Raw genomic sequence first — 26826 nt, forward strand, 5'->3', positions numbered from 1 at the left:
TCAACCATCCTCGAAATGGTTTCCCGTGGTTTCCCACTTCTCCTCCAAGCAAATGAGGATACGGTATATAACCTAAGGCCACGGCCGCTTCCTTCTCTTTCCCTTCCGATATTCCTTTCCCCCAAAAGGCCCCTGTTCAGCATAGCAGATGAGGCCGCCTGCTCTGGTCCTCCTCCCTAGTTGTATTCCCAGACTCAAAGTCTCACGCTCCAGGATACCACCCTTGAGGTGGTGGAGATGGGATCTCTCGTTGAGTCCGACGGAAAACCCAAACCCAGACGTTAAACAGATTAGGAAAGAAAGGAAGAAAGAAAGGAAAGGAAAAAAGAATAATCGAATAAATGCATTGCAATAAATTATTGCTCTCTCGCCAGTTTCCGGAACTATGGGATGGGTGTGTTCTATTCTACCTGTTTTACTTTATACTAATACAGGCAGGTTTTCGACGACTTTGGGATAGGAAATAGCTAGGAATGGGAAGGTAGCGCCCATGATGTTTATTAAGGTACACCCCAGGCAGGATTTCGTTGTGAAAAAAAAAAAGAAACCCTGCAATGATATCCTTAGGGATGCAAATGTTGGGGCTCAGAAACACCATGTACGGTTGAAATATGACGCGAGTGCAATAACAGGTATAATTTGAAAACAATATTCTCTTAACTAATGCAGATATCGAGCTCGAATAATAATTATTATTTTACGATTATTATTATTATTTTACAATTATTATTATTTTTGTATGTATAGCTGCGAAGTGTTACATCCATTTGGTATTATTATTATTATTATTATTATTATTATTATTATTATTATTATTATTATTATTATTATTATTATTATTATTATTACATCATGCGTATAGTACGCGAACTTTTTCTTGAGCCCTAGTTCCCATTCAGTACTATGGAGCTCAGGGCTCAAGAAAAAGTTCGCGTACTGTACATGCGATAGGAACGCGTCGTTTTTGAGGTTATGTCATGAAACAGGCACTGTATATAGACATTTATATCGGTTCAGTTAATGTAAATACCTGTAAATTAATATTATAATTTATTCCTACCTGTATTTATAAATTGTAATCCATATTGTGAAACACACTGTAACTTCCAGAATGATATAAACACTACAACGATTGAGAATATTCCGTACATTATAAACTGTGTATTAGACAGTCTAGAACTTTCGCGAAGATATATTTTGTAATGTAACTTTCTAGAAGTCTGGTCAGTCAGATATATTAGGAGACGATCTTGACGGTGAAGTTAGTTACTGTTAGTTATCATTTGGAAGTTATTGGTTGACGAGTTAGGTGTACCAAGGTGATACTTGTAATTGCGTGACATGCTTGACGCAGTCATATGTCTTCAACTGTGTTTCAAAGTTGTAATCTCCATGTGCAGCGATTGGTAGTTGTTTTTTAATCATGGTGGCTTTGTTGATATTCTCGAAGTGAAGTGTTTGTTGTGATACTGTGATTAAGGTTCTGTGTGTTGTGTGTTAATTTGTGAATATATGTGAATAAAATTAATTGTACCAACTGACAGCATCTCGTGCGCGTCTTTGTAGATAGTTAAATAATGTAGAATTGCTCCCTAAAAGGCTAATCTGGAAAATCCAATTAAATATTCTTCTTCTTCTTCTTACTGACCTTTGTGCAATTATCGAGGGTCGGAACATTTTTAGATATTTGGCCCTGTTTTACGGCCGGATGCCCTTCCTGACGCCAATACTATGTGGAACATGTGGCGTATTTCCGTGGTCGTTTGTAGTGTGATGTGTTGCGATAAATTCGAACGCAAACACCCAGCCCCAGAGCAAGAGAAATTAACCAGATCCGTTTAAAATCTACGTCCCATCCGGAAACCGAACTCAGGACCCTCTGAACCGAACGCCGCTACTTTGACCATTCATCCAAGTGATCGGCCGTATGTAACAGCCGCCATTGCTGCCAGCCTGTATAGTTACTTATGAAAATCACTAAATATTATCAAACCAGACAGTATCTCAATGCAAATAACAACAAAGGATATTCGTTTACCATGATACTTAAAATGTAATCCTACACCAGTAAGTTATTAAATATATTATTCGTAGATATTACTGTTATACTTACCTGATATTATCCTAATAGTTTTAAAATCATAAAGGAAAATAAAATATTAATCACTTTCACTCCGAAAGTACCTTTGCTAGCGAGACCCTCACCAGGATTACTTGATTCATGAACTGGAAAAAATCCAAAGAAAAGCAACTCGATTTGTTCTGGGTGATTTCCGACAAAACAGTAGCGTTACAAAAAGGTTGCAGCAAAGTTTAGGCTGGGAAGACATGGGGGAAAGGAGACGAGCTGCTCGACTAAGCGGTATGTTCCGAGGTATCAATGGAGAGATGGCGTGGAATGACATCAGTAGCCGAATAAGTTTGAGTGGTGTCTTTAAAAGTAGGAAAGATCACAATATGAAGATAAACTTGGAATTCAAGAGGACAAATTGGGGCAATATTCGTTTATAGGTAGGGGAGTTAGGGATTGGAATAACTTACCAAGGGAGATGTTTAATAAATTTCCAATGTCTTTTTGCAATCATTTAAGAAAAGACTAGGAAAACAACAGATAGGGAATCTGCCACGTGGGCGACTGCCCTAAATGCAGATCAGTAGTGATTGGTTGATTGACCTAGCGTTTACTGTGCACTACGTCTTCTGGTATGGCGATACCGTAGATGTTATTCAACGGCGCTCAACCACAAAGGAAGACGTGTCTGAGGTATGACTGATGCTAGCTATGCCATTCGTTATACAGCCAGTCCCTGTTTTGAATGGTGTAATAATGTCGCTCACTGGGCCGGTTGGTGCAGAATTTCAGTGGGGTTGGCAGTTTGATATGTAATAGCAACTTCTGGTTCGGTGAGGAAAGCAACGGGAAAGTACCTCACTCCTCATCTCCCTAGTACGCCTCTTCAGTGACACTTGGGCTATCTATGACAGCTGATGGCGGAGCTGCTGAGAATCAAACCAGTCTTCGGGCTGAATACCCAACATACATACACTCCCAAATCTTCTGGTAATATTCACGATGTTATATTGCAAATACTTCATCTCCTCGCAAATCCCGAAAAATGCTGTCAGTATCCGAGCTGAAAGATAACTGAAAGATGAAGTATCGGCGAGCGGGGTGGAAACACAGAATACAACCTACCAGTTTGAAAATAACTACTGTTTGAGTAGAAATGGGGGAGAAAATGTAAGATTTCTCTCTTAGGTGACACCGTACAGTGAACTGCTGGGATACACCTGGGCATGAAATGATATGTCTAAAATTCGTTATCGTTACAATGGTTTCCCTAGTCAAAATAGAAAAATTAAGATACTCGCCCGTAAAAAGACGACAGGAAAAGGAACTATTTTGCCATTTAAGTAACGGCTTTTTTTTCTTCTGAAAAGCACTGATATTCCACAGTTATTAATGACACGGTATTCCTCTGTGGATCAACAGTCAGCATCCGGATATCAAGATTCTACTGTAGTTTCAAGTCCGGCCTTCTTTTAGGGCAGGAAGAAATCCAATAGGCACTTCATATCGTACGATGTCGGCACTCTCGATACTTGACAAAAACAATTCAAATTCATTAACAGGTCACCGTACACCGTTCTTCTTCTTCTTCTTCTTCTCCTTCTTTAACTGTTTACCCTCCAGGGTTGGTTTTTCCCCGGACTCAGCGAGGGATCCCACCTCTACCGCCTCATGGGCAGAATCCTATAGAGCTTCAGACTCTGGGTCGGGGATACAACTGGGGAGAATGACCAGTACCCCGCCCAGGCGGCCTCACCTGCTATGCTGATCAGGCCCTTGTGAAGGGATGGGAAGAGTGGAAGGGACAGGCAAGGAAGAGGTAAAGAAGCGGCCGTGGCCTTAAGTTAGGTACCAGTACACTGGAACTATAGGCCTACTATAATTGAGATCTTACCAGAGACTTACATGCGCTCTCCTTTACATCCTTACTACAACCCCTGTCCGTCTCTGTGGTGTAGTGGTTAGTGTGATTAGCTGCCACCTCCGGATGCCCGGGTTCGATTCTCGGCTTTGCCACGAAATTTGAAAACTGGTACGAGGACTGGAATGGGGTTCACTCAGCCTCCGGAGGTCAACTGAATAGAGGTGGGTTCAATTCCCACCTCAGCCATCCTTTAAGTGGTTTTCCGTGGTTTCCTACTTCTCCTCCAGGCAAGTGCCGGGATGGTGCCTAACTTTTAAGGCCACGGCCGCTTCCTTCCCTCTTCCTTGTCTATCCCTTCCAATCTTCCCATCCCTCCACAAGGCCCCTGTTCAGCATAGTAGGTGAGGCCGCCTGGGCATTCTCCCCAGTTGTATCCCCCGATGCAATGTCTCACACTCCAGGACACTGCCTCTGAGGCGATAGATGTGGGATCCCTCGCTGAGTCCGAGGGAAAAACCAACCCTGAAGGATAAACAGGTTACGAAGAAGAAGATGAAAACTACAACCCCTAAATATTATCATAAACATGTGAAGAGATCTGTAACCTTTCTTAACAACCACGTTAATATGCTTACTCCAATGAAGATCATTCCTCATGTTAACAGCTAGGTACTGACAGTGTTCCTCGTGAGATGCTATCACCCAACAACACAAGAATTGAAAGTGAAACGACTGTCCCTCTCCTTTAGGCAGTCATTGGATATAATAATAATAATAATAATAATAATAATAATAATAATAATAATAATAATAATAATAATAATAATAATAATAATAATAATAATAATAGCGTGTGGCATCCGGAGAGGCCTGGTGCAGGTCTTTTGATCTGACGTCCGGAAGCGACCTGCGCGTGTCAGGGGAATTAACCAGTTATAGTTAAAATTCCCGACCCTGCCGGCCAAAGGCCATGGAGCCGGACGGTAATTGGATAATCATATTATATTGGATATTTATGAACGCCGTGTTTTGTTGCAGGTGACGATGTCGTACCTGGAGATCTACAATGAGAATATTCGCGATCTTCTAAATCCTAGTTCGGGCTTCCTGGAGTTGCGTGAGGATCCTCGAGGGAGGAATATCCAAGTGGCTGGGCTATTCGAGATCTCCACCACTTCTACCGAAGAGGTAAGTCACAGAAACTCTTATCACTGCATACCATACATAGCAGAGTCTATGCTATACCGTTTGAACTCAGCGGTGTGATTACGTACCGTAGTCTAATATTCTTTAAGGTGATATCAGTGGAGAAGTCGATTGGTCGCTGTCCTTCTGTTTTCAAGATTTTGGAATCGATCCGGCCTGAGATCGATTTCATTTGAAGGAGCATTAATGACAGAATTCCATGCTTTTTATTTCCGGTGCATTAACTACCTCCTTTCTTCCTTCCTTCTTTTCTTTCTTTCTTTCTTTCTTTCTTTTCTTTCTTTCTTTCTTTCTTTATCCGTTTACCCTTCAGCGTTCACTTTTCCTTCAGACTCAGTGAGGGATCCCACCTCTAACGCCTCAAGAACAGTGTCCTGGAGCATGAGACTTTGGGTTGGGGGGAGTACCAGTACCTCGCCCAGGCGGCCTCACCTGCTATGCTCAACAGGGGCTTTGTGGAGGGATATGAAGATCTGAAGGGATAGACAAGCAAGAGGGAAGGAATCAGCCGTGGCCTTAAGTTAGGTATCATCCCGGCATTTGCCTGGAAGAGAAGTGGGAAACCACCGAAAACCACTTCGAGGATAGCTGAGGTGGAATCGAACTCACCTTTACTCAGTTGACCTGCGGAGGCTGAGAGGACCCCGTTCCAGCACTCGTACCACTTTTCAAATTTCGTGACGGAGCCGGGAATGGAACCCGGGCCTCCAGGGGCGGCAACGAATCACACCAATCACTACACCACACAGGTGGACATGGAATAGTATTAACAAAAATCCTCCTGGATTCCTTTTATTATGACAACGGTTAAGATATGAGACAGTAAAATTATTTTAAATACCACCTAGCCAACAACAAAGTTATAGTTGTTGCTTTAAATAATTGACATAACCTGCCCTTTTCTAATCTTGACAGTAAGTATGATCACTTATTAAATAATCAAATGAAGAGCATAATCAGAATACTTCAGACATATAAAAAGAATGTTTTGCACTGTAAGTCGTGGAGTGTATGTCAACTCTTGTTCCGTATCTCCACGGGGCTGATTATGAAGTGGAGAACTTTTACGACCGGATGCCCTTCTTGACGTCAATCCCATCAGAGGAATTTATGAGAAGAAATGAATCACGCGATACGTGATAGTAGAAAGGAAAGGGGTGAAATCCGGTGCCTGCATGTAGCCTACTCCTGTCGAATACACGAAGAGGTCTGCTCAGAGCTTTACGTCGCCTGCGACAGACGAATCACAATCAATAGTGTCATATACCCCCATTCCATACATACACAGCGGTGAGGTTTGGGAGTGAATTCAGGCTTTTGGCACGCTATCTAGTGACTGGAAATTGTACACCACCACTTCTTCAATATTCTGATGGTGAAACTTTTCTGACCAGCGGGACTCGGACCGGATAACCACGGTGTCAGACCTTATAACGAACATGTTCGCCAGACGGGCTGTACTGTTAATCGCGGAGTATTTTGCACAAATAGTTGTTTCAGCTAATTTCCTGTTGCCCTCATGCTCTGAAAATGAAAAAAGTAAGTTAATATTGTTTATACGTACAAGAATGTTAACATTCTTCACATAATATGTAAAATGAAACCCAAATATATCAGATACAAATTTCGTCGATTTTTTTAAGTTATCAACAAGTAAAGGAAATTGTTATTCGGAGAAATCTGAACTGAAATGAACTGAATTGAATTGAATTGAATTGAATTGAATTGAATTGAATTGAATTGAATTGAATTGAATTGAATTAGTTTAATGAGAGTATATTTAATATTTATCTGAGTATTTGGTGGTAAGTTATAATTTATTTGTCAGAACTATTTTCCTGTACATTCGAATTGATTCTCAGTGGACGGCGTGACATGACACAAGGGGCAATCATAAAGTTTCCGTTCGATGACTGTAGAGTCCTGAATCGAGATTTCAATCAGACAAAATCGCCGTGAGCACTGAGGCACTCATCCCATCAGGTTGAACATCCCCGTGCGGGAAAACACTGTGTCCTGCTGAGTGAAGAAGGCCAGCGCCTGCTGCACATGCTCGTCGACCCTTTCAAGGCCTGTCTGAGGGGAGCGAAGGCGTGATAATAGTATGGGAAGAGATCAGGACTACAGGGCGGGTCCTCGAGTGTCTCTCAGTTGAGTTGTCGTCCGTGATGGACGAGCCTGACCTCCCAGGTCACCGCCGTCGAAACGCGACCCGCACAGAACTTGCTTCACCATTCCATAACAGTGGTCTTCGACAGACATGCTGCCCCATACACAGTCTTCATTCTCCGATGGATGTCCACCGGTGTTCGTTCTTCGGCAGCCAAGAACAAAATAACAACACGTTGATCCTGTTTGGACGCATTTGGTAATAACGTCGCCGTAGTTCACATGGCCGCATTTAACGCACGCACCTCGGCACGACACGACTGTTACATTAATCCCTTTGCCTACATGTCCGTGATCATATGCTCGCATCGGAGTCGCTCTACATTGCGTGTTCACTGCAGCAACACCCTCAAACGGAAACTTTCTGATCACGCATTTTAAATACCAATTACATAATACTTTTAGTTATATGAAATCGTATAACTCTCAGGCTATAAACTATATTAGCCTGTTGGCAAACCCTTTCTCGAGGTTGACATTTTACACCGTGGAAGCAAAGGCGACTAGGATCAACTCTTACAGTCATTTACTGAAATATTGCTCTGTATTGTTTACAGGTGATGAGACTGCTGCAGAAGGGAAACCGCGCTCGAACTGTGGAACCCACAGCAGCCAATAAGACATCGTCTCGCTCTCATGCACTTCTCAGTGTTACGGTGCGTCAAACATCACCTTTACGACAAAACTCAGACCGGCCGAGAGCTCGCGTCAAGCAAGGCCGTCTGTTTATGATAGATCTGGCGGGATCTGAACGAGCATCACAGACCAAGGTAAGTTGGAATCACAACAGCCGAAGAGTAGTTCTCCTTTTCAATTTAGATATGACAAGTATCTCAGAACAAGGTAGCAGAATCTGAGTGTCAAAATAGCTACAAAAATTCAAGGCCTTTTCAATTTAGGTTCAGTGAACAAGCTTCTCAGACCAAGTGGGTTGAAACTGCGAATAAAATAATTGTAAACAAAGTCTCTTCTTCAATATAAATCTAGCAGGTTCTGAACAAACATCTAAGATTGGGTGACAAAGGGTGACATACCAGGTGAAACATCCGCCCCTATTTCTTCGGATTTACGCAACCCCTCTTTTTATAATCTAAGTGAAAAAATTCCTCTGACGTCCGATAATAATTTCTTGTGTAGTTTTTGTGTGAAATACGTGTATTCGTTGCTGAGAGAACAGGAGTGAGGAGGTAATAATGTATGAATACATAGAACTATAAAAAGAACGCTCCATGTTAACAAGAAACTTCATTGATAGTGAAATGTTACGGTATAAGAACAGCATCAACCGACTTCTCCCAGGGTGGTAACGGGTCACTATAGTGTTGTGTGTTCAGAAGTTCAAATTCACCACTTGCTGATACACAACTATATATTTTTTTTCAATTAGCTTTACATCACACCAACACAGATAGGTCTTACAGCGACGATTGGATAGGAAAGTGATAGGAGTGGGAAGGAACCGGCCGTGGCCTTAATTAAGGTACAGCCCCAGCATTTACCAGGTGTGAAAATGGGCAACCACAGAAAACCACGTTGAGGGCTGCCAACAATGGGGTTTGAACCCACTATCTCCAGGATGCAAGCTCACAGCCGCGCGACCCTAACCGCATGGCCAACTCACTCGGTAGAATATTTGTCTGCGTTTATTTCAATCCTACAGTACATGAGCCCTAATAATTAAGGTCAATAGTAATTATGAATACGTATCTATCTCACTTGGCATGCACATTTGCGGTGCAACGTGCGCAGATTAGTCGCCTGGCTGGTGATCAGATCGTATTATATGTTTTCTCTTTCGAATATTTTATAAATGTATTTATTCAAAATTAGTTTCGGCAGACTGAAGAAGCTAACAGTTATAAATTAACTCAGTCGAAAGTAAAAATAGATGGCTTCAGATAACATCAAAGGAAGGTTCTGAAACTAACGGAAATCATGCCTGTCCCTCAACTGGTGTCAAACATGTATACTACTATTAAATAATACGATATTTCTTTACTCTTTATTGTTGTTTATTGAATTTAATGTTTTCGTTCATGTCATAGCAAATCTTAGGAGAAAAATAAATCCAGAAGGAAATACAAAAATACTAAAATTAAGCTCCGAAAAAGTGAACCTTCCTATTTTTCCAAAAATCTAGAAACAACACTTTCATTGAATACTTCTCTTCTATATCAGTCTTTTATGAAGAACCTAGAATCGTTAAAAGAAAAAATCACTGGAAAGCATAAATTCACATTTCGATGTCTAAAATGTATGTTTGTTAAATCATCTTCACGTGTCCCTATGTCCTCCCCTCGATTTTATCAACCGCTTAACTTTCTATCACTTCTATCACTGTCGTCCATCATTTCAGTAATAATTTCTTCTAAATCAATTTCGAAGTTTGATTGATTTGCTCTTAGAACTCGTAGATAATAATCAGTATGATTTTCCAATCAGTATGTCCTGATTTATGAGATGGCCTTGCTCGTAGGTCCATCTTGTAAAAATTAGTTACAAAGCACTGTCACAAAAAAACAATCTATGTTTCATTACACATCATAATGTGCAGCAAAAATTGTTCTATTTTAGTTTTGAAGTGATCTAAAAATTCTTATTAGAAATTTCAGTTCTTACAGCTTTCAATCAATCAATCAATCAATCAATCAATCAATCAATCAATCAATCAATCAATCAATCACTACTGATCTGCATTTAGGGCAGTTGTCCAGGTGACAGATTCCCTATCTGTTGTTTTCCTAATCTTTTTTCTTAAATGATTTCAAAGAAATTGGAAATTTATTGAACATCACCCTTGGTAAGTTATTCCAATCCCTAACTCTCCTTCCTACAAATGAATATTTGCCCCAATTTGTCCTCTTGAATTCCAACTTTATCTTCATATTGTGATCTTTCCTACTTTTAAGACACTACTCAAATTTATTCGTCTACTGATATCCTCCCACACCATCTCTCCGCTGACAGCTCGCAACATACCACTTAGTAGAGCAGCTCATCTTCTTTCTCGTAATTCTTTCCAGCCCAATCTTTGCAACATTTTTGTAACGCTACTCTTTTGTCTGACATCACCCACAACAAATTGAGCTGCTTTTCTTTGGATTTTTTGCAGTTCTTGAATCAAGTAATCCTGGTGAGGGTCCCATACACTGGAACCATCATACTCTAGTTGGGGTCTTACCAGAGACTTATATGCCCTCTCCTTTAAATCCTTACTACAACCCCTAAACACCCTCATAACCATGTGCAGAGATCTGTATCCTTCATTTACAATCCCATTTATGTGATTACCCCAATGAAGATCTTTCCTTGTATTAACACCTAGATACTTACAATGATCCCTAAAGGGAACTTTCACCCCATCAACGCAGTAATTAAAACTGGGAGGACTTTTCCTATTTGCGAAACTCATAACCTGACATTTAACCCCGTTTATCAACATACCGTTGCCTGCTGTCCATCTTACAACACTATCGAGGTCACCCTGCAGCCGCTCACAATCTTGTAACTTATTTATTACTCTATACAGAATAACATCATCCACAAAAAGCCTTACAACTGATTCCACTTCTTTACTCATATCATTTAGATATATATAAGAAAACATAAAGGTCCAATAAGCCGTGCGCGTAGAGGCGCGCGGCTGTGAGCTTGCATCCGGGAGATCGTGGGTTCGAGCCCCACTGTCGGCAGCCCTGAAAATGGTTTTCCGTGGTTTCCCATTTTCACACCAGGCAAATGCTGGGGCTGTACCTTAATTAAGGCCACGAGTAGTATAATTGGATGGTTCGGCGGCCACCTCCACCTCAGGCTCCCAGTGGCCACCTCCACCTCCACCTCAGCCAGAGGCCTCCCAGTGGCCACCTCCACCTCCACCTCAGCCAGAGGCCTCCCAGATGCCTCCTCCACCTCCACCTCAGCCAGAGGCCTCCCAGAGGTCTCCTCCACCTCCCGCGGGAAATTTGAATTTGTAAACAAAGCCACGTGCTTTTTGACAGCTGTCATCGACAACAACGCATCGCAAACCTCAGTACTACCATCTTGACGGGCCTAAACCCCAGTAGTGCCAACTTAACCTAACTAGCATGAGGTAAACAAAGCCACGTGTTTTTTGACAGCCACGTGCTTTTTGACAGATTTGTAAACAAAGCCACGTGCTTTTTGACAGACAACAACGCATCGCTAACCTCAGTACTGCCATCTTGACGGGAATAAACCTCGGTGGTACCAACTTAACCTAACTAGCTCGAGATAAACAAAGCCACGTGCTTTTTGACAGCCACGTGCTGTTTTGACAGCTGTCATCCGCCATCTTTAAACTACAGAGCGCTGTGCTGCCCTCTTTCGTCACCTGTCATCGGCAGTGCTGCCATCTTGACGGGCCTAAACCTTAGTGCTACCAACTTAACCTCACTAGCTCGAGATAAACAAATCCACGTGCTTTTTGACAGCCACGTGCTTTTTTGACAGCTGTCATCCGCCATCTTTAATCCATAGAGCACAGTGCTGCCCTCTTTAGCTACTTACCTTTGAAATGTGGTGGCGGATAATTTGAAAAAATGCTTTTTTGACAGCAGCCATCTTTGAGCGCCGTGCTACACTCTTTAGCTAGTTACCTGTGGTGGCAGGCAATTCCACATGACAGCAGTCATCTTTAATCAAGAGAGCACCGTGCTGCCCTCTATGTGGTGGCGGCAAATTGAAAAATTCTACATGCTCTTGTTTGGAAACAAACTCACGCGCTTTTTTGACAGCCGTCATCCGCCATCTTTAATCAACAGAGCACAGTGCTGTACTCTTTAGCTAGATACCTTTGAAATGTGGTGGCGGCAATTTGAAAAATTCTATGTGCTCTTGTTGGGAAACAAAGCCACGTGCTTTTTTGACAGCTGTCATCCGCCATCTTTAATCAATAGAGCACTGTGCTGCTATCATGCGGGCAATTTCGTCAGCTGTCATCCGCCATCTTTAATCCAGAGAGAACAGTGCTGCACTCTATGTGGCGGCGGTAAATTCCACGTGCTTTACAAACCCATGTGCTTTTCTGACAGCTGTCATCCGCCATCTTTAATCTAGAGAGAACAGTGCTGCACTCTATGTGGTGGCGGTAAATTCCACGTGCTTTACAAACCTATGCGCTTTTCTGTCATCCACCATCTTTAATCTAGAGAGAACAGTGCTGCACTCTATGCGGTGGCGGCAAATTCTACGTGCTTTACAAACCTATGCGCTTTTCTGTCATCCACCATCTTTAATCTAGAGAGAACAGTGCTGCACTCTATGTGGTGGCGGCAAATTCTACGTGCTTTACAAACCTATGCGCTTTTCTGTCATCCACCATCTTTAATCTAGAGAGAACAGTGCTGCACTCTATGTGGTGGCGGCAAATTCTACGTGCTCTTATTTGGAAACAAATTCTACTCGCTCTTCAGCTGTCATCCACCATCTTTAATCAAGAGAGCACCGTGCTGCCCTCTTTGTGGTGGCGGATAATTTGAAAAAATTCTTTTCGACAAGCAGCCATCTTTAATCCAGAGAGAACAGTGCTGCCCTCTTTAGCTACTTACCTTTGAGGCGGTTAATTTGAAAAATTCTTTTCGACAAGCTGCCATCTTTAATCCAGAGAGAACAGTGCTGCCCTCTTTAGCTACTTACCTTTGAGGCGGTTAATTTGAAAAATTCTAGCTGCCATCTTTAATGAAAAGGGCATCGTGGTGCTATCTTGCGGGTAATATTTACGTCACAGCTGTCATCCACCATCTTGCATTGCTAACCTTAGTGCTGCCCTCTTTAGCTACTTACCTTTGACAAGCTGTCACCCGCCATATTGCATCGCAAACCTCAGTGCTGCACTCTATGTGGTGGCGGATAACTTGAAAAAATCTTTTTGACAAGCAGTCATCTTTAATCCAGAGAGAACAGTGCTACCATCTTTAGCTACTGCTATCTTACATCGCTTACCTCGCTGCTGTACTCTATGTGGTGGCGGTTAATTCGAACAACTTTAATCACGCATCGGGTAAGCTAGAGTAAGCACGTGCTGCAGTGATGACGTTATCATGCATGTTTAGACTTGTCCGTTTTCTTAAGAGTAAGTCGATGTAAAGGAATGTGGTAGCGGTAAATTCGAACGAGTTTAAACATGCATCGGGAAAGCTAGAGTAAGCACGTGCTGTTGTGATGATGTCATTGTGCATGTTTAGACCTGATCGTTTTTCTTAAGAGTAAGTCGGAGTAAAGCAATGCAATAAGTACAACATTTTTGAATGCGATCAAATATTTATTTACAAATGTACTACAACAGTGTTCGTTTTTTACTGCTGACAAGGTTGGTGTGCTTCTTAACAACGTATGCTTCCGAAATGCCTCCTGCAACATTCAAATTAAACAAAGCATTTAGAAATATATTATACTAAGTATGTTATGCTTTACAGAGAAGATCATGTACTTCTTACCTTGCTGTTATTCCTTTTCGGAATCATCATCATCATCATGAAGTACTAGAGAAAGTTCATTCATACACTGTGTACAGTGTTCAATCCTCGGATTTGGTCCATCCCAATCATCATCACCATTTTCTCCTCGATGCTTGTAATGTCGTTCACAAGTTCTGCATAAAGCTACTTCGATTGACATCTTACTGTGTAGAGGAAGGATGTCCCAAAAATTATGTACGTAAGAGGCAGCGTACGTATATAAAAATCCTGGTGGTAAGTATTGAATAAGATGTTTCGGCATCGACGATCTACGTTTATAGAACATCTTAATAGCCTCACTCACTCGTGAAACATAAATAAGATGTTGTGTATGAGCATGCAAACAGCATGCACATTTACAGTTTTGTTCCATAGCGTACGATGTCGAAGCACACACTAATGAAAATGATAAAGATCTATTCTTATTTATAGTCTCGTAACAATATTCGTTAGCGGATGGTAAGTAACATCACTCATATGAATAATAAGACAATAGGCTGCTGTGTTAGCAGGAATGTTTTCAGATGTTTCAAATTCTAAACGAATATCAACTGGAGATTCTTTTATAGATTCTTCATGATAAGAGCAGTCTATAACTACAATCGGTGCTTTATTTTTAAATTCTTGAGGTGTAAATAGCGGACGATCTTCTTTCTGATAATACGATGATTGAAATTTACAAAACATGTCATAGAGCATCCCAAACTTATTTTTCTCAAAGTTAATGTCGATGTTTTCGTAGGGATACGTAATTCCATTGAGATATAGTCTAACGTGTCTTAATTTGCAGTGATCAAACAGTGAGCTATCTTTTTCGTGATTGAATTTACGATTAGTTTGAAATCCAAAAATAATGTACAAGGGCTTCTCAGTAAAACGTGATGTTTAACAGCCCAGCTATGCTTGTTTGTAGGTGGTAACACAGGATATTCATGCAGCTCCCAACTTCTAAAACGTATAGGTAATGGTGTATCATTTTCTACAATCTTGAGCAATCGAAGTTTTTCACGATCAGATAAGGTTACATGTGGGATCCGCCACAGTATACGATGCAGTGTTATTTTCGATTCTACAGGTGTTTCTACTGCTTTAAGAGAATTGTAATCACTTCGATCACGGATTAGAATAAGCTCTTGTTTTACGTTGATTATAATACGTGTAAAGTCTTCTGCGAATCCAAAAATATGTTTCAGTGATAACATACCCGTAAAAGTTCCATCCTCATTAATCATCCAGTTGTTAGTAGCTTTTGGACACCATCCAGCCATCCGCAAAAGATTACTTTCTTCATCACAGAAAGAAGGGTAGAGTTTCATTGCGCTTGTAATACCAACATTCTTCGTTCGATCTATTTCAACATTATTTACTTCATATCGCGCTTCAGAAAAGAGAAAAGCTAGAGCATGGTTGTTTAGTTGTGAAGTGCTTGGTCCACTTCCATCAGACTTTTCTAATCGTCCTTCAATATAGAGGTAGCTTTCGTGTGGTAAGGTGTAAACATCTTGTTGATTAATAATAAAATGAATTTCATCATTGTTATTTAATCCAAACGTAAAAGGTTGATAGGAATGAAGCTCACTTCGTACTACACCTTCACGACTTTCTACTGTATTCGTAATGTCTAGCATTTCTTCCATTCTGTTGTAGTAGTGTATATCCTAAATCTTGGAGTATCTGCTTATGGGTATCTGTTAACTCGATGAGTCTCTGCACACATGTAGTATGCCTTCGGAATGTACACCGTGTTTTATAGATGGTTTTCATACTGGTTTAAGATGTAGTTTGTAAGCTACGTACGCGTGCTGATCTAAATGAATAAGCTGATTATGTTTATTTACAAGTCTAAGAGTAATGTTGCTAATGTGTTTTACAGACACAGGATGATAAAGAACTACTGCTGGTTTCTCACAAATAGTATATCCACGTTCCTCTGTAACAATAAAGTCGTGCAGGACGTGCGAAGGTTGTAGATTACTATTCAAGTCTGTAATAATATTACAAGTAATGTTCACATTATAATCATCGAAGAGTTTTATAGGTTGATCAGACTCGTAACGTACGTTCGGTAGGAGCTCCCTCGATGAAAATCCAAGCAGTGGACCAATCGAATCAGGTTGTGATTTGAAGTCAATCTTAAATGATGATTCAATAACACATTTGTGCGTAATGTTGCTTATAGTGATTGAGAACTTGTAATTATGATTACTAAAACTATCTTCCCCAAACTGATCAATTAACGTACTTTCAATATAGTCGTGAATATCATCTACTGTATAACTACCTGAGGGTACTGTTAGCACATACTCATCGTAATAGAACTTGTTTAAACCATCACGCACATTATAGATTTTATTGTAGCTTTCAAACGATACTAGTCCAAGACTATGCGGCTGATAACCAAGTTCGATTGGCGGATTAAAATAGATGGTTGTTTCAGGTCCTTCTCCACGTACAGCAAACGTTCTTTCACTGTTCGTCATCACGTAGACACTAATACACTTTCTCTACTGTCTGGGTTTGATATAAGAACATAAGACATAATCGTCCGCACATGCGTGTATTAAAGTTTTGCACACGGTTTTTATTGTAAACAATGTCTGCACTGCTTCCGAAATAACGTATGAGCTCAAAAGGAGGAGGTAAATCTCCATAGCTATCAAAATACCATACTTTAGATTTACGTTTTACATAAGCAACGTAATGAGTTCCAGGTCCACGACTGTCGTCCAAGTTAATTACGGCACTTTCACGTTCACGTGGACGTGCTGGTAGTTGATCACGCATATACACTCCTCGAAAATAATGAATTCCTAGTTGTTTAGCAAACGTAAAAACTTCATCATGCGTTAGAGCTCGATATGGCAGTGCATTCAGTAGACGTTTTTTGGAGAAATGTAGATACCAAGCCCTTTCTTGTATGGCGCTAGCTTCATGTTCACACCTTTGCCTCGTAACGCAATTGCCTCCATCGTCTTGTTATGACGTTCACTCTCTTTCAACTGTTGTTTCGCTTCTTCTACAGCTTTGACAGTTCTCGCTACAGCGCTAGCACCACCTAGCAATGACCCTAAAGCTGCTAAGCCAGCAAACAGCGCAGGAAGAAATCCTCCTCGTTTTGGTACAGGAATAATTCGCGCACGTTTACTAAATATTGCACTGCACTTTGGAGAAATTCTCGCTCTTGCTGCGCGTAACGCCTTAGTAATAGGTACCCCGAGGATTGTATTCCCCTCGAATAGCTTTTTGCGCAGCCTTTATAACATCTTTCCATCCAACAGTTTTTACTTTCTTCTTCTTCTTCATGTCGTTTGGATATCGTTGTTTCACCATGCTGGACACGACTTTACTAGTCAAGAGCAAATCATAAACTAACCGTTGCCTCTTGTTTCGTTTAATATATATATTACTATTACGTACTTTATGATTCAGTTATCATGAAGATTATAAAGCAGCAAGACACGCTACCTGTTACCGACATTGTACCACATCTCTTACCTAGTTCTAGTACAACTACAAGAAAACGTCATGGAACGTTGTTTCCTTTTACTGTTCGATGTATTATATCAGGTCCGTCGGGATGTGGTAAAACAAATCTTTTACTCACACTTATTACTTCTGTAAATGGTATACGCTTCGAGAATATTTACGTTTTCGCAAAGTCACTCTATCAGCCGCTATATACTATTCTACAAACTGTAATGCACGATCTAGTTAAAGATGGAATAAGATATTTTAAATTTAATTCACATGAGCAAGTACCATCACCAGACGATGTGCTTCCTAATTCTCTAATGATCTTTGATGATGTCGCAACAGAACAGCAAAACGTTATTCGTGCATTCTTTAGTATGGGTCGACATAAATATGTTGATTGCATCTATTTGTGCCAAACCTATTCTCGTGTGCCCAAGCAGTTGATACGCGACAACGCAAATGTTATTGTGCTTTTTCGGCAAGATGAGCGCAACATGCGACATGTGTATAACGATCATGTTGACACTGATATGACATTCGATGACTTTAAACGTATGTGTGCTAAATGTTGGTCATTACACCGTTACAGCTTTTTAGTTATTGATAAAGAAAGTGATGTACAGCATGGACGATATCGCATGGGTTTCGATCATTTTATATGCATTAACACAGAATTACAGTAACTACTTGATTAAAAACCACCATCATGTTAACATCTAGCAAGGAGATCACAAAACATATCATCCAAGCTCGAAACAATATTCGACGGAAATTTAAAGAGCTTAAACGTATTCAAGCAGACACGGATTTATTTTTAAAAACACAACTAAGTACACCACTCAAAGAAATTTTTAATTCTACTTCATTACCGCAGTCTACTTCAAGTTTTGCTTCTATGCAAACATCATATCATAAAGAGAAGCATGAAGAAGAAAAGCATGAAGAAGATACGGAAGAGAAGAAGCAGGACGTAGATCAAGAAGAGGAAGATAAGGAAGAAGAAGAAGAAGAACTTAATTATGCATCACCATCTAAGCGTGTTGAGTTTTTAACTACAGATGTTATTGCAGAAACACCTACTACATCGACGCAAAATCTACCATCTTTGTCTGAGGTGATGATTACACCAGAGTATCGCAATCAGTTTAGAACTTTTATTCAAGATACCTATGGATCTCTCTTTGCACCTTATATAGAAAAACTTTTTACAGGACAAACTGACACTACCTATGGTATTCGCTACGAAGATGACTGTTTCCGGATAGGAAATTCAAATGTTAAGATTAATAGCAACAAACTCATTGTAAAAGGTGTTACCTATAAACCTACGAAAGGACTCTTAGAACTTCTTTTCTCACGAATACCTGACAAGGATATAATTTTACAAGATGATCTTAAAAAGTATAAAGCAATACTTTTTGCTACTGATGCAACACGACGTAATTACAAGAGAACAGAAGCTGTAAATGCGAATAAGATTTACAAGTATCGTGAGTTTATTTCTAAGCTGTTTCCGACTGCACGTAGTCTAGACGTTATCTACAAGCCTTTGTTGCCGTATGTGGATGTAAGATACTGGAATGACCCAAACTTACTCGTTGAACGATTACAACTTTTAAGAGCATCGCAAGAGGCTGGTCACACGGGTCACGGATCAGAAATTCTAGAAATAGAAAGAGAACTACGTTATGCCGGTATTATTTTGTAATGGCTCGTCAAGAGAAGATCTCACCTGTAAAGGTAAACATCGCACATGAGTTACATAAACCAGCACGTCGCACCTACTGTCGCAGACGCGTTATTACACGAGGAAAAGATGATCTCTGGCAAGCAGACTTAGTAGAAATGATTCCATATGCTTCTAGTAATAAGGGCTATAAGTATCTACTTACTGTTATCGATGTGTACTCAAAGTTTGCTTTTGCACAGCCCGTGCGTTCTAAAACAGCAGCTCAAGTTAAAGAAGCATTTAAACATATTGTTGAAGAATCGAAACGCTGCCCAAGGCTTCTTCAAACTGATCAAGGTAAAGAGTTTTACAACAAGGATTTTTCTTCTTACCTCAAGTTACTTGGCATTCAACACTACTCTACGTTCAGTAATCTCAAGGCAAGTGTTGTAGAACGCTTTAATCGTACACTCAAACAATGATGTGGCGAGAATTTACAGCGCAAGGTTCATATCGTTGGATTGATCTGCTACCTAGACTTTTATCTACCTACAACGATACACCTCATCGCACTATCGGAACAAAGCCACGTCTTGTTACAAAGAATACACCTCGTCTAGATGCTATTCATCTTGTAATCAAAACAGCTGATCCACGTCGCTATCGCTTTAAAGAAGGTGATTTCGTTCGCATCAGCAAACACAAGTCTATCTTTGCAAAAGGATACACACCTAACTGGAGCACTGAAATTTTTCAAATCAGAAGTGTTAAGCTTACTAATCCAGTTACGTATTTACTTCGCGATCTCAGAGGACAGCCTATTGAAGGAGGATTCTACATCGAAGAACTGCAGAAAACAAAATATCCTGATCACTATTTAGTTGAACGTGTTATTCGACGTCGTGGTAATAAACTGTATGTTAAATGGCTTGGTTTTAATAACAGCTTTAATTCATGGATTAATAAAGAGGATGTACTTTAAATCTTATGTGTGTTTTCTTTTAATCCTCTACGTTTCCTTTCTTCTAAGTCACTAGGACATGCTGTAGGATTAAACAACACCTGTAATATGTTTTGACAATTCATATTTATTTTAGACTATATACATACATTTTTATCCTTTGTTTATTTTACGGTCTTTGTCACTCAGTTTTCGTTTTATTGCACCAACAACGACAAGTGCTGCTATATTCTTCTGAGCAGCTAAAGCACTAGGTAATAACACACAGCATAACTTTACGAAGCAGATTTTAACAGCTACACGACATGCAGGCAGCATGTAACTACGTATCAGGCGAATGTGTTCTAGGGCCGCAGGGGAGATGAAGCACGAAGAAAAGAAGATCAATCACTCTATTGATGAGTCCACGCCCAACATGCTTCCTCATCTTTCTCCCAGCACGTTTCTTCACCTTTTCCTTGTTTACTCTCTCCACAGCCATGATAAGTGTTTATAAGCGAAGACAACTCGTTAGTTTTAGGTCCGTGATACAGTTTAATTAGTTGACATGTACGGCACTGTCTCACAGAAGGTCTTCTAGCTAAACTCACGTGTTCATGATGTAAACTACACGTTTGAAGCTCTGACAAAACAGGATCTTGAGTCCACTCACGAGGCACCTTATCCCAAATCTTCTTTACAGCATTCGCAGCTACATTGACCAAAAATACCTTTGGTAATGCATTTAACTCTTCTTCAGTAAAAGTGTTTAGTTTCTTTTTGCATGCATAAAACTTTACGATCGCCTTTTCAACTGCGTTACGCTTAGTATCTGTTAGAAATGACATGATGTCTTTACTCTACAAATGTTTCTTTTACACTAAGGTTATTTCGACACTGCAGTTTACATATGTTGTTCACTTCCCGGCATGCACTGCGACACAACCAATCAAAGAGCATGCATACATGTTGTAAAGACTGTTTAGTTGTTTCTCTACTATGCTCTTTCGGAAGAGTTTTAAATGATGGGCACCCCAATTCATGCATGTCGATAACTTCACATGATGATGGTAGAAAATCACGCAACCATTCTTTCTTTTCACAACCCTTTAAAAGAACAAGATCTGCTCTTGACAAATGTGCATTCATCATTAAAGGTAGAAAACGATAAGGTATTCCTTTTTCTTCCCACTTCAAACCTAAATTGTTTTCAATCCACTGAGTCTGCTTTTTATCTTCATCTGTTTGCAAACAGTAAGGGAACGGTGGACTAAATACTAAACTAACAAGTTTTGGTGCCCACAACACACAGCAATCTAACACAGCCACCTCTTTAAACACAAACTTGTTTCCGTTTACTTTAAAGCCTTGCACATCAACTATTAATGTTTTCGTCATGTTTGCACTCCACACTCTATCACTGTTCCCCGAAGACTAAAGCTTTTAGTCAACGAACGGGTTTAAACATGCATGATAACGTCATCACTGCAGCACGTGCTTACTCTAGCTTACCCGATGCGTGATTAAAGTTGTTCGAATTAACCGCCACCACATAGAGTACAGCAGCGAGGTAAGCGATGTAAGATAGCAGTAGCTAAAGATGGTAGCACTGTTCTCTCTGGATTAAAGATGACTGCTTGTCAAAAAGATTTTTTCAAGTTATCCGCCACCACATAGAGTGCAGCACTGAGGTTTGCGATGCAATATGGCGGGTGACAGCTTGTCAAAGGTAAGTAGCTAAAGAGGGCAGCACTAAGGTTAGCAATGCAAGATGGTGGATGACAGCTGTGACGTAAAATATTACCCGCAAGATAGCACCACGATGCCCTTTTCATTAAAGATGGCAGCTAGAATTTTTCAAATTAACCGCCTCAAAGGTAAGTAGCTAAAGAGGGCAGCACTGTTCTCTCTGGATTAAAGATGGCAGCTTGTCGAAAAGAATTTTTCAAATTAACCGCCTCAAAGGTAAGTAGCTAAAGAGGGCAGCACTGTTCTCTCTGGATTAAAGATGGCTGCTTGTCGAAAAGAATTTTTTCAAATTATCCGCCACCACAAAGAGGGCAGCACGGTGCTCTCTTGATTAAAGATGGTGGATGACAGCTGAAGAGCGAGTAGAATTTGTTTCCAAATAAGAGCACGTAGAATTTGCCGCCACCACATAGAGTGCAGCACTGTTCTCTCTAGATTAAAGATGGTGGATGACAGAAAAGCGCATAGGTTTGTAAAGCACGTAGAATTTGCCGCCACCACATAGAGTGCAGCACTGTTCTCTCTAGATTAAAGATGGTGGATGACAGAAAAGCGCATAGGTTTGTAAAGCACGTAGAATTTGCCGCCACCGCATAGAGTGCAGCACTGTTCTCTCTAGATTAAAGATGGTGGATGACAGAAAAGCGCATAGGTTTGTAAAGCACGTGGAATTTACCGCCACCACATAGAGTGCAGCACTGTTCTCTCTAGATTAAAGATGGCGGATGACAGCTGTCAGAAAAGCACATGGGTTTGTAAAGCACGTGGAATTTACCGCCGCCACATAGAGTGCAGCACTGTTCTCTCTGGATTAAAGATGGCGGATGACAGCTGACGAAATTGCCCGCATGATAGCAGCACAGTGCTCTATTGATTAAAGATGGCGGATGACAGCTGTCAAAAAAGCACGTGGCTTTGTTTCCCAACAAGAGCACATAGAATTTTTCAAATTGCCGCCACCACATTTCAAAGGTATCTAGCTAAAGAGTACAGCACTGTGCTCTGTTGATTAAAGATGGCGGATGACGGCTGTCAAAAAAGCGCGTGAGTTTGTTTCCAAACAAGAGCATGTAGAATTTTTCAATTTGCCGCCACCACATAGAGGGCAGCACGGTGCTCTCTTGATTAAAGATGACTGCTGTCATGTGGAATTGCCTGCCACCACAGGTAACTAGCTAAAGAGTGTAGCACGGCGCTCAAAGATGGCTGCTGTCAAAAAAGCATTTTTTCAAATTATCCGCCACCACATTTCAAAGGTAAGTAGCTAAAGAGGGCAGCACTGTGCTCTATGGATTAAAGATGGCGGATGACAGCTGTCAAAAAAGCACGTGGCTGTCAAAAAGCACGTGGATTTGTTTATCTCGAGCTAGTGAGGTTAAGTTGGTAGCACTAAGGTTTAGGCCCGTCAAGATGGCAGCACTGCCGATGACAGGTGACGAAAGAGGGCAGCACAGCGCTCTGTAGTTTAAAGATGGCGGATGACAGCTGTCAAAACAGCACGTGGCTGTCAAAAAGCACGTGGCTTTGTTTATCTCGAGCTAGTTAGGTTAAGTTGGTACCACCGAGGTTTATTCCCGTCAAGATGGCAGTACTGAGGTTAGCGATGCGTTGTTGTCTGTCAAAAAGCACGTGGCTTTGTTTACAAATCTGTCAAAAAGCACGTGGCTGTCAAAAAACACGTGGCTTTGTTTACCTCATGCTAGTTAGGTTAAGTTGGCACTACTGGGGTTTAGGCCCGTCAAGATGGTAGTACTGAGGTTTGCGATGCGTTGTTGTCGATGACAGCTGTCAAAAAGCACGTGGCTTTGTTTACAAATCTGTCAAAAAGCACGTGGCTGTCAAAAAGCACGTGGCTTTGTTTACAAATCTGTCAAAAAGCACGTGGCTGTCAAAAAGCACGTGGCTTTGTTTACCTCGCGCTTGTGAGGTTAAGTTGGCACTACTGAGGTTTAGGCCCGTCAAGATGGCAGTACTGAGGTTAGCGGTGCGTTGTTGTCTGTCAAAAAGCACGTGGCTTTGTTTAGAAATTCAAATTTCGCGCTAGTTAGGTTAAGTTGGCAGCACTGGAAGAGGCCTCTGGCTGAGGTGGAGGAGGCCACTGGGAGGCCTCTGGCTGAGGTGGAGGTGGAGGTGGCCACTGGGAGCCTGAGGTGGAGGTGGCGCCCGAACCATCCAATTATACTACTGCCACGGCCGCTTCCTTCCAACTCCTAGGCCTTTCCCATCCCTTCGTCGCCATAAGACCTATCTGTGTCGGTGCGACGTAAAGCAAGTAGCAAAAAAAAGGTCCAATAATACTACCTTGAGGAATTCCCCTCTTAGTTATTACAGGGTCAGATAAGCTTTGCCTACTCTAATTCTTTGAGATCTATTTTCTAGAAATATAGCCACCCATTCAGTCACTCGTTTGTCTAGTCCAATTGCACTCATTTTTGCCAGTAGTCTCCCATGATCAACCCTATTAAATGCTTTAGACAGGTCAATCGCGATACAGTCCATTTGAACCCCTGAATCCAAGATATCTGCTATATCTTGTTGAAATCCTACAAGTTGCATTATATTAAAGCATAATAAACCCAAAATATTGATTAACAACTCTCACAAACGATAGCCACGTAACTGGTATCATACGTCTGCGAGATGGCGCAGCGAACTTGCCGTGCTTTTACTGAAGCTCAAAGAGAGCAAACGGCACTTCACCTTCACTGCATGGAGCCAACACTCCAACTGAAAGGTACACAAAGGGAGAATGAATCAGAACCTCGGAATGAGAGGAGATGGCCCCCAAAAAGTCCGGTAGTTGTCTCACAGAAGTATAATACCATTTGAGGGATATCAACGGGAAACAAACCTTGAACACTCTCGAGCACCTACTTTATGTACCTTACACAAATAGACATGTGAAAACTCACTCTAAGTCTCTATAAACTTTAAACATATGAAATGTCTTGTTTCCTATGTTACAGAATCGAGGTAAAAGACTCCAGGAAGGAGCTCACATCAATCGCTCCCTGTTAGCTCTTGGGAACTGCATAAACGCCTTATCCGGTGGAGCTCGATATGTCAACTACCGCGACTCCAAACTTACTCGCCTCTTGAAGGACGCTCTGAGCGGCAACTGCCGAACAGTAATGGTGGCTCATGTGAGCCCTGCTGTCAGGCACAAAGAGGAGAGTCGAAATACTCTGCTGTACGCTGATCGGGCCAAGAATATCTCCAACAAGGTAGGTTACAAATGAAGTTCACTCTGCTAAGTATATATGGTAACACTCCTTATGATCCTGTGGCATCAAGAAGTTCTGATTCATTCGAATCATGTTTATGTCACCAAAACTTTGTAACTCCAACTAAGAAGCACAAAATCTGGAGAGCATTATGAGAGAAGGTTGCATTGGTCGCTTAAGGCTGCTATTACCTATAGTTAAATTGGCGTTCAACACATATAATAAAATCAGTAGACAGCTGAAAGAGTGTGGTGAAACATTAAAGAAATATGTCTTAGTCTTACAAATAAAATTCTAGGGGTTCCGCTGTCTGTAATGTTATTTATTTCGCCAAATTTTGATATATTTATCCGTTTTAGGTCAACCCAAGATCACATCAATAGTTTTTGCTTTCGTGTGTTTGTCTTTTTGTTCCACCATCACAGATAAACGGTTGAATAGATCTCAACTAAACGTCGTATTTAGAGTCTACTCATCCAGGAGTAGGTTTCGATATACATATTTAAAAATCACTGCAAAGGCTGGGGGTTTATAGGAAGACCAGAAGAGATTTCTTTTATTTTTATTTTACATTATTGATTATATCTTGACCAAACTTCACATTTAGAGTCTACTTATTCAGGACCATTTGATGTGCATATCATTTAAAAATCACCGAACAGACTGGGGGTTTATAGGAAGACTAGAAGACTTTTTTTCATTTTCTCTTACATTAGGCTATTAATTATATTTCGATCAACCTTCATATTTAGAGTCTAATCATCCAGGAGCAGGTTTCAATATGCATACACGGAATAGACTGGGGGTTTGTAGGAATGAAAGAAGAGTTTTTCAATATATTTTTTTACGCTATTGGTTATATCTCAACCAAACTTCATATTTAGTCTAATCGTCCAGGAGCACGTTTTGATATGCATATCATGTGAAAATCACTGAACAGACTGTGTGCTTATAGGAAGACAAGAAGAGGTTTCTTTTCAATTTTCATTTACACTATTCATTATATGTAAAATCTGTGGACTATATTATGTGAAACGCCGCTTCACTTTAAGTATTTTTCGTCATGTACACAATTTCGCTTACTCTTCAAATGACGGAGAAAAATAGTATTTTCTACGGAATTCATGCTCTGTAGCCAGTGACGGAGATACATCCATTCATTGTAGACAGTTCGTTGGCGAAGGTCCTTAGAGTCCAGCCTTCGAGACCGCAGAAGCGGTAACGGTAACACACCGACTAGTTTCGATTCGGAGGACACAGTTGTACACAGGATGTTTTTATTTCGGAAACATTACTTCCTGCAACACCGATTTCGTTTTTGATTTTTATATTTGAATCCCATTCTTATATTCCTATATAAGTTGCTTTACGTCGCACCTACGCAGATAGGTCACGATGGTATAGGAGACTCTTACATTAATATAAATACATATAGGCTACTATTGTAAGAGTTGAACCGTCAAAACAGCAAATTAAATTTATAGTCTGTAATGTAAGGGATAGGAGAGGCTAGGAGTGGGAAGGAAGGAGCCGTGACCTTAATTAAGGTACAGCCCCAGCATTTGGCTGGTGTGAAAATGGGAAGGAAAACCACGTTCAGAGCTGCGAATAGTGGGATTCGAACCCTCTATCTCCCGAATGCAACTTGATAACTTTCTGACCCGAACCACATAGCCGCTTGCTCGGTCATTCTCACATTAGTAAGGATTCTCCAGTGATATGTCGGAGATTTTCTGTTCACCGACTACCATGATTTTTATCAGTTAAAGGCAGATCTTGTCTTCAGCCACTTGGAGAACAGTAGTAAAAAGTAAATGTCGTTTTTTATTCGACTCTTCGTCGTAACCTGACTTCCAACCCAGGACATAGCAAGTCGTAGGCATATTTACGTGCTGCAATATATGCCGAAGTAGGCCTTTATGTCCTACTTCTTGACCCTAGATGCTTTGAGCTAGATCTTATGAAAATAAATGCAAGTACATTG

General features: G+C 40.8%; 1 protein-coding gene across 1 annotated transcript in view; it reads left to right on the plus strand.

Moving 5' to 3' along the window:
* LOC136876016 (kinesin-like protein KIF19) overlaps window positions 1-26826 on the plus strand; it is a 379867-nt gene that overhangs the window by 261886 nt on the left and 91155 nt on the right. Inside the window, exons 6-8 of the mRNA XM_068228307.1 lie at window positions 4974-5123; window positions 7868-8080; window positions 24585-24842. Of these exons, the coding sequence (XP_068084408.1) occupies window positions 4974-5123; window positions 7868-8080; window positions 24585-24842 (621 nt within the window). The remainder of the gene's footprint in view (window positions 1-4973; window positions 5124-7867; window positions 8081-24584; window positions 24843-26826) is intronic.

Source organism: Anabrus simplex, chromosome 6 (assembly GCF_040414725.1).
Source record: "Anabrus simplex isolate iqAnaSimp1 chromosome 6, ASM4041472v1, whole genome shotgun sequence".
In the NCBI taxonomy this organism is placed as follows: domain Eukaryota; kingdom Metazoa; phylum Arthropoda; class Insecta; order Orthoptera; family Tettigoniidae; genus Anabrus; species Anabrus simplex.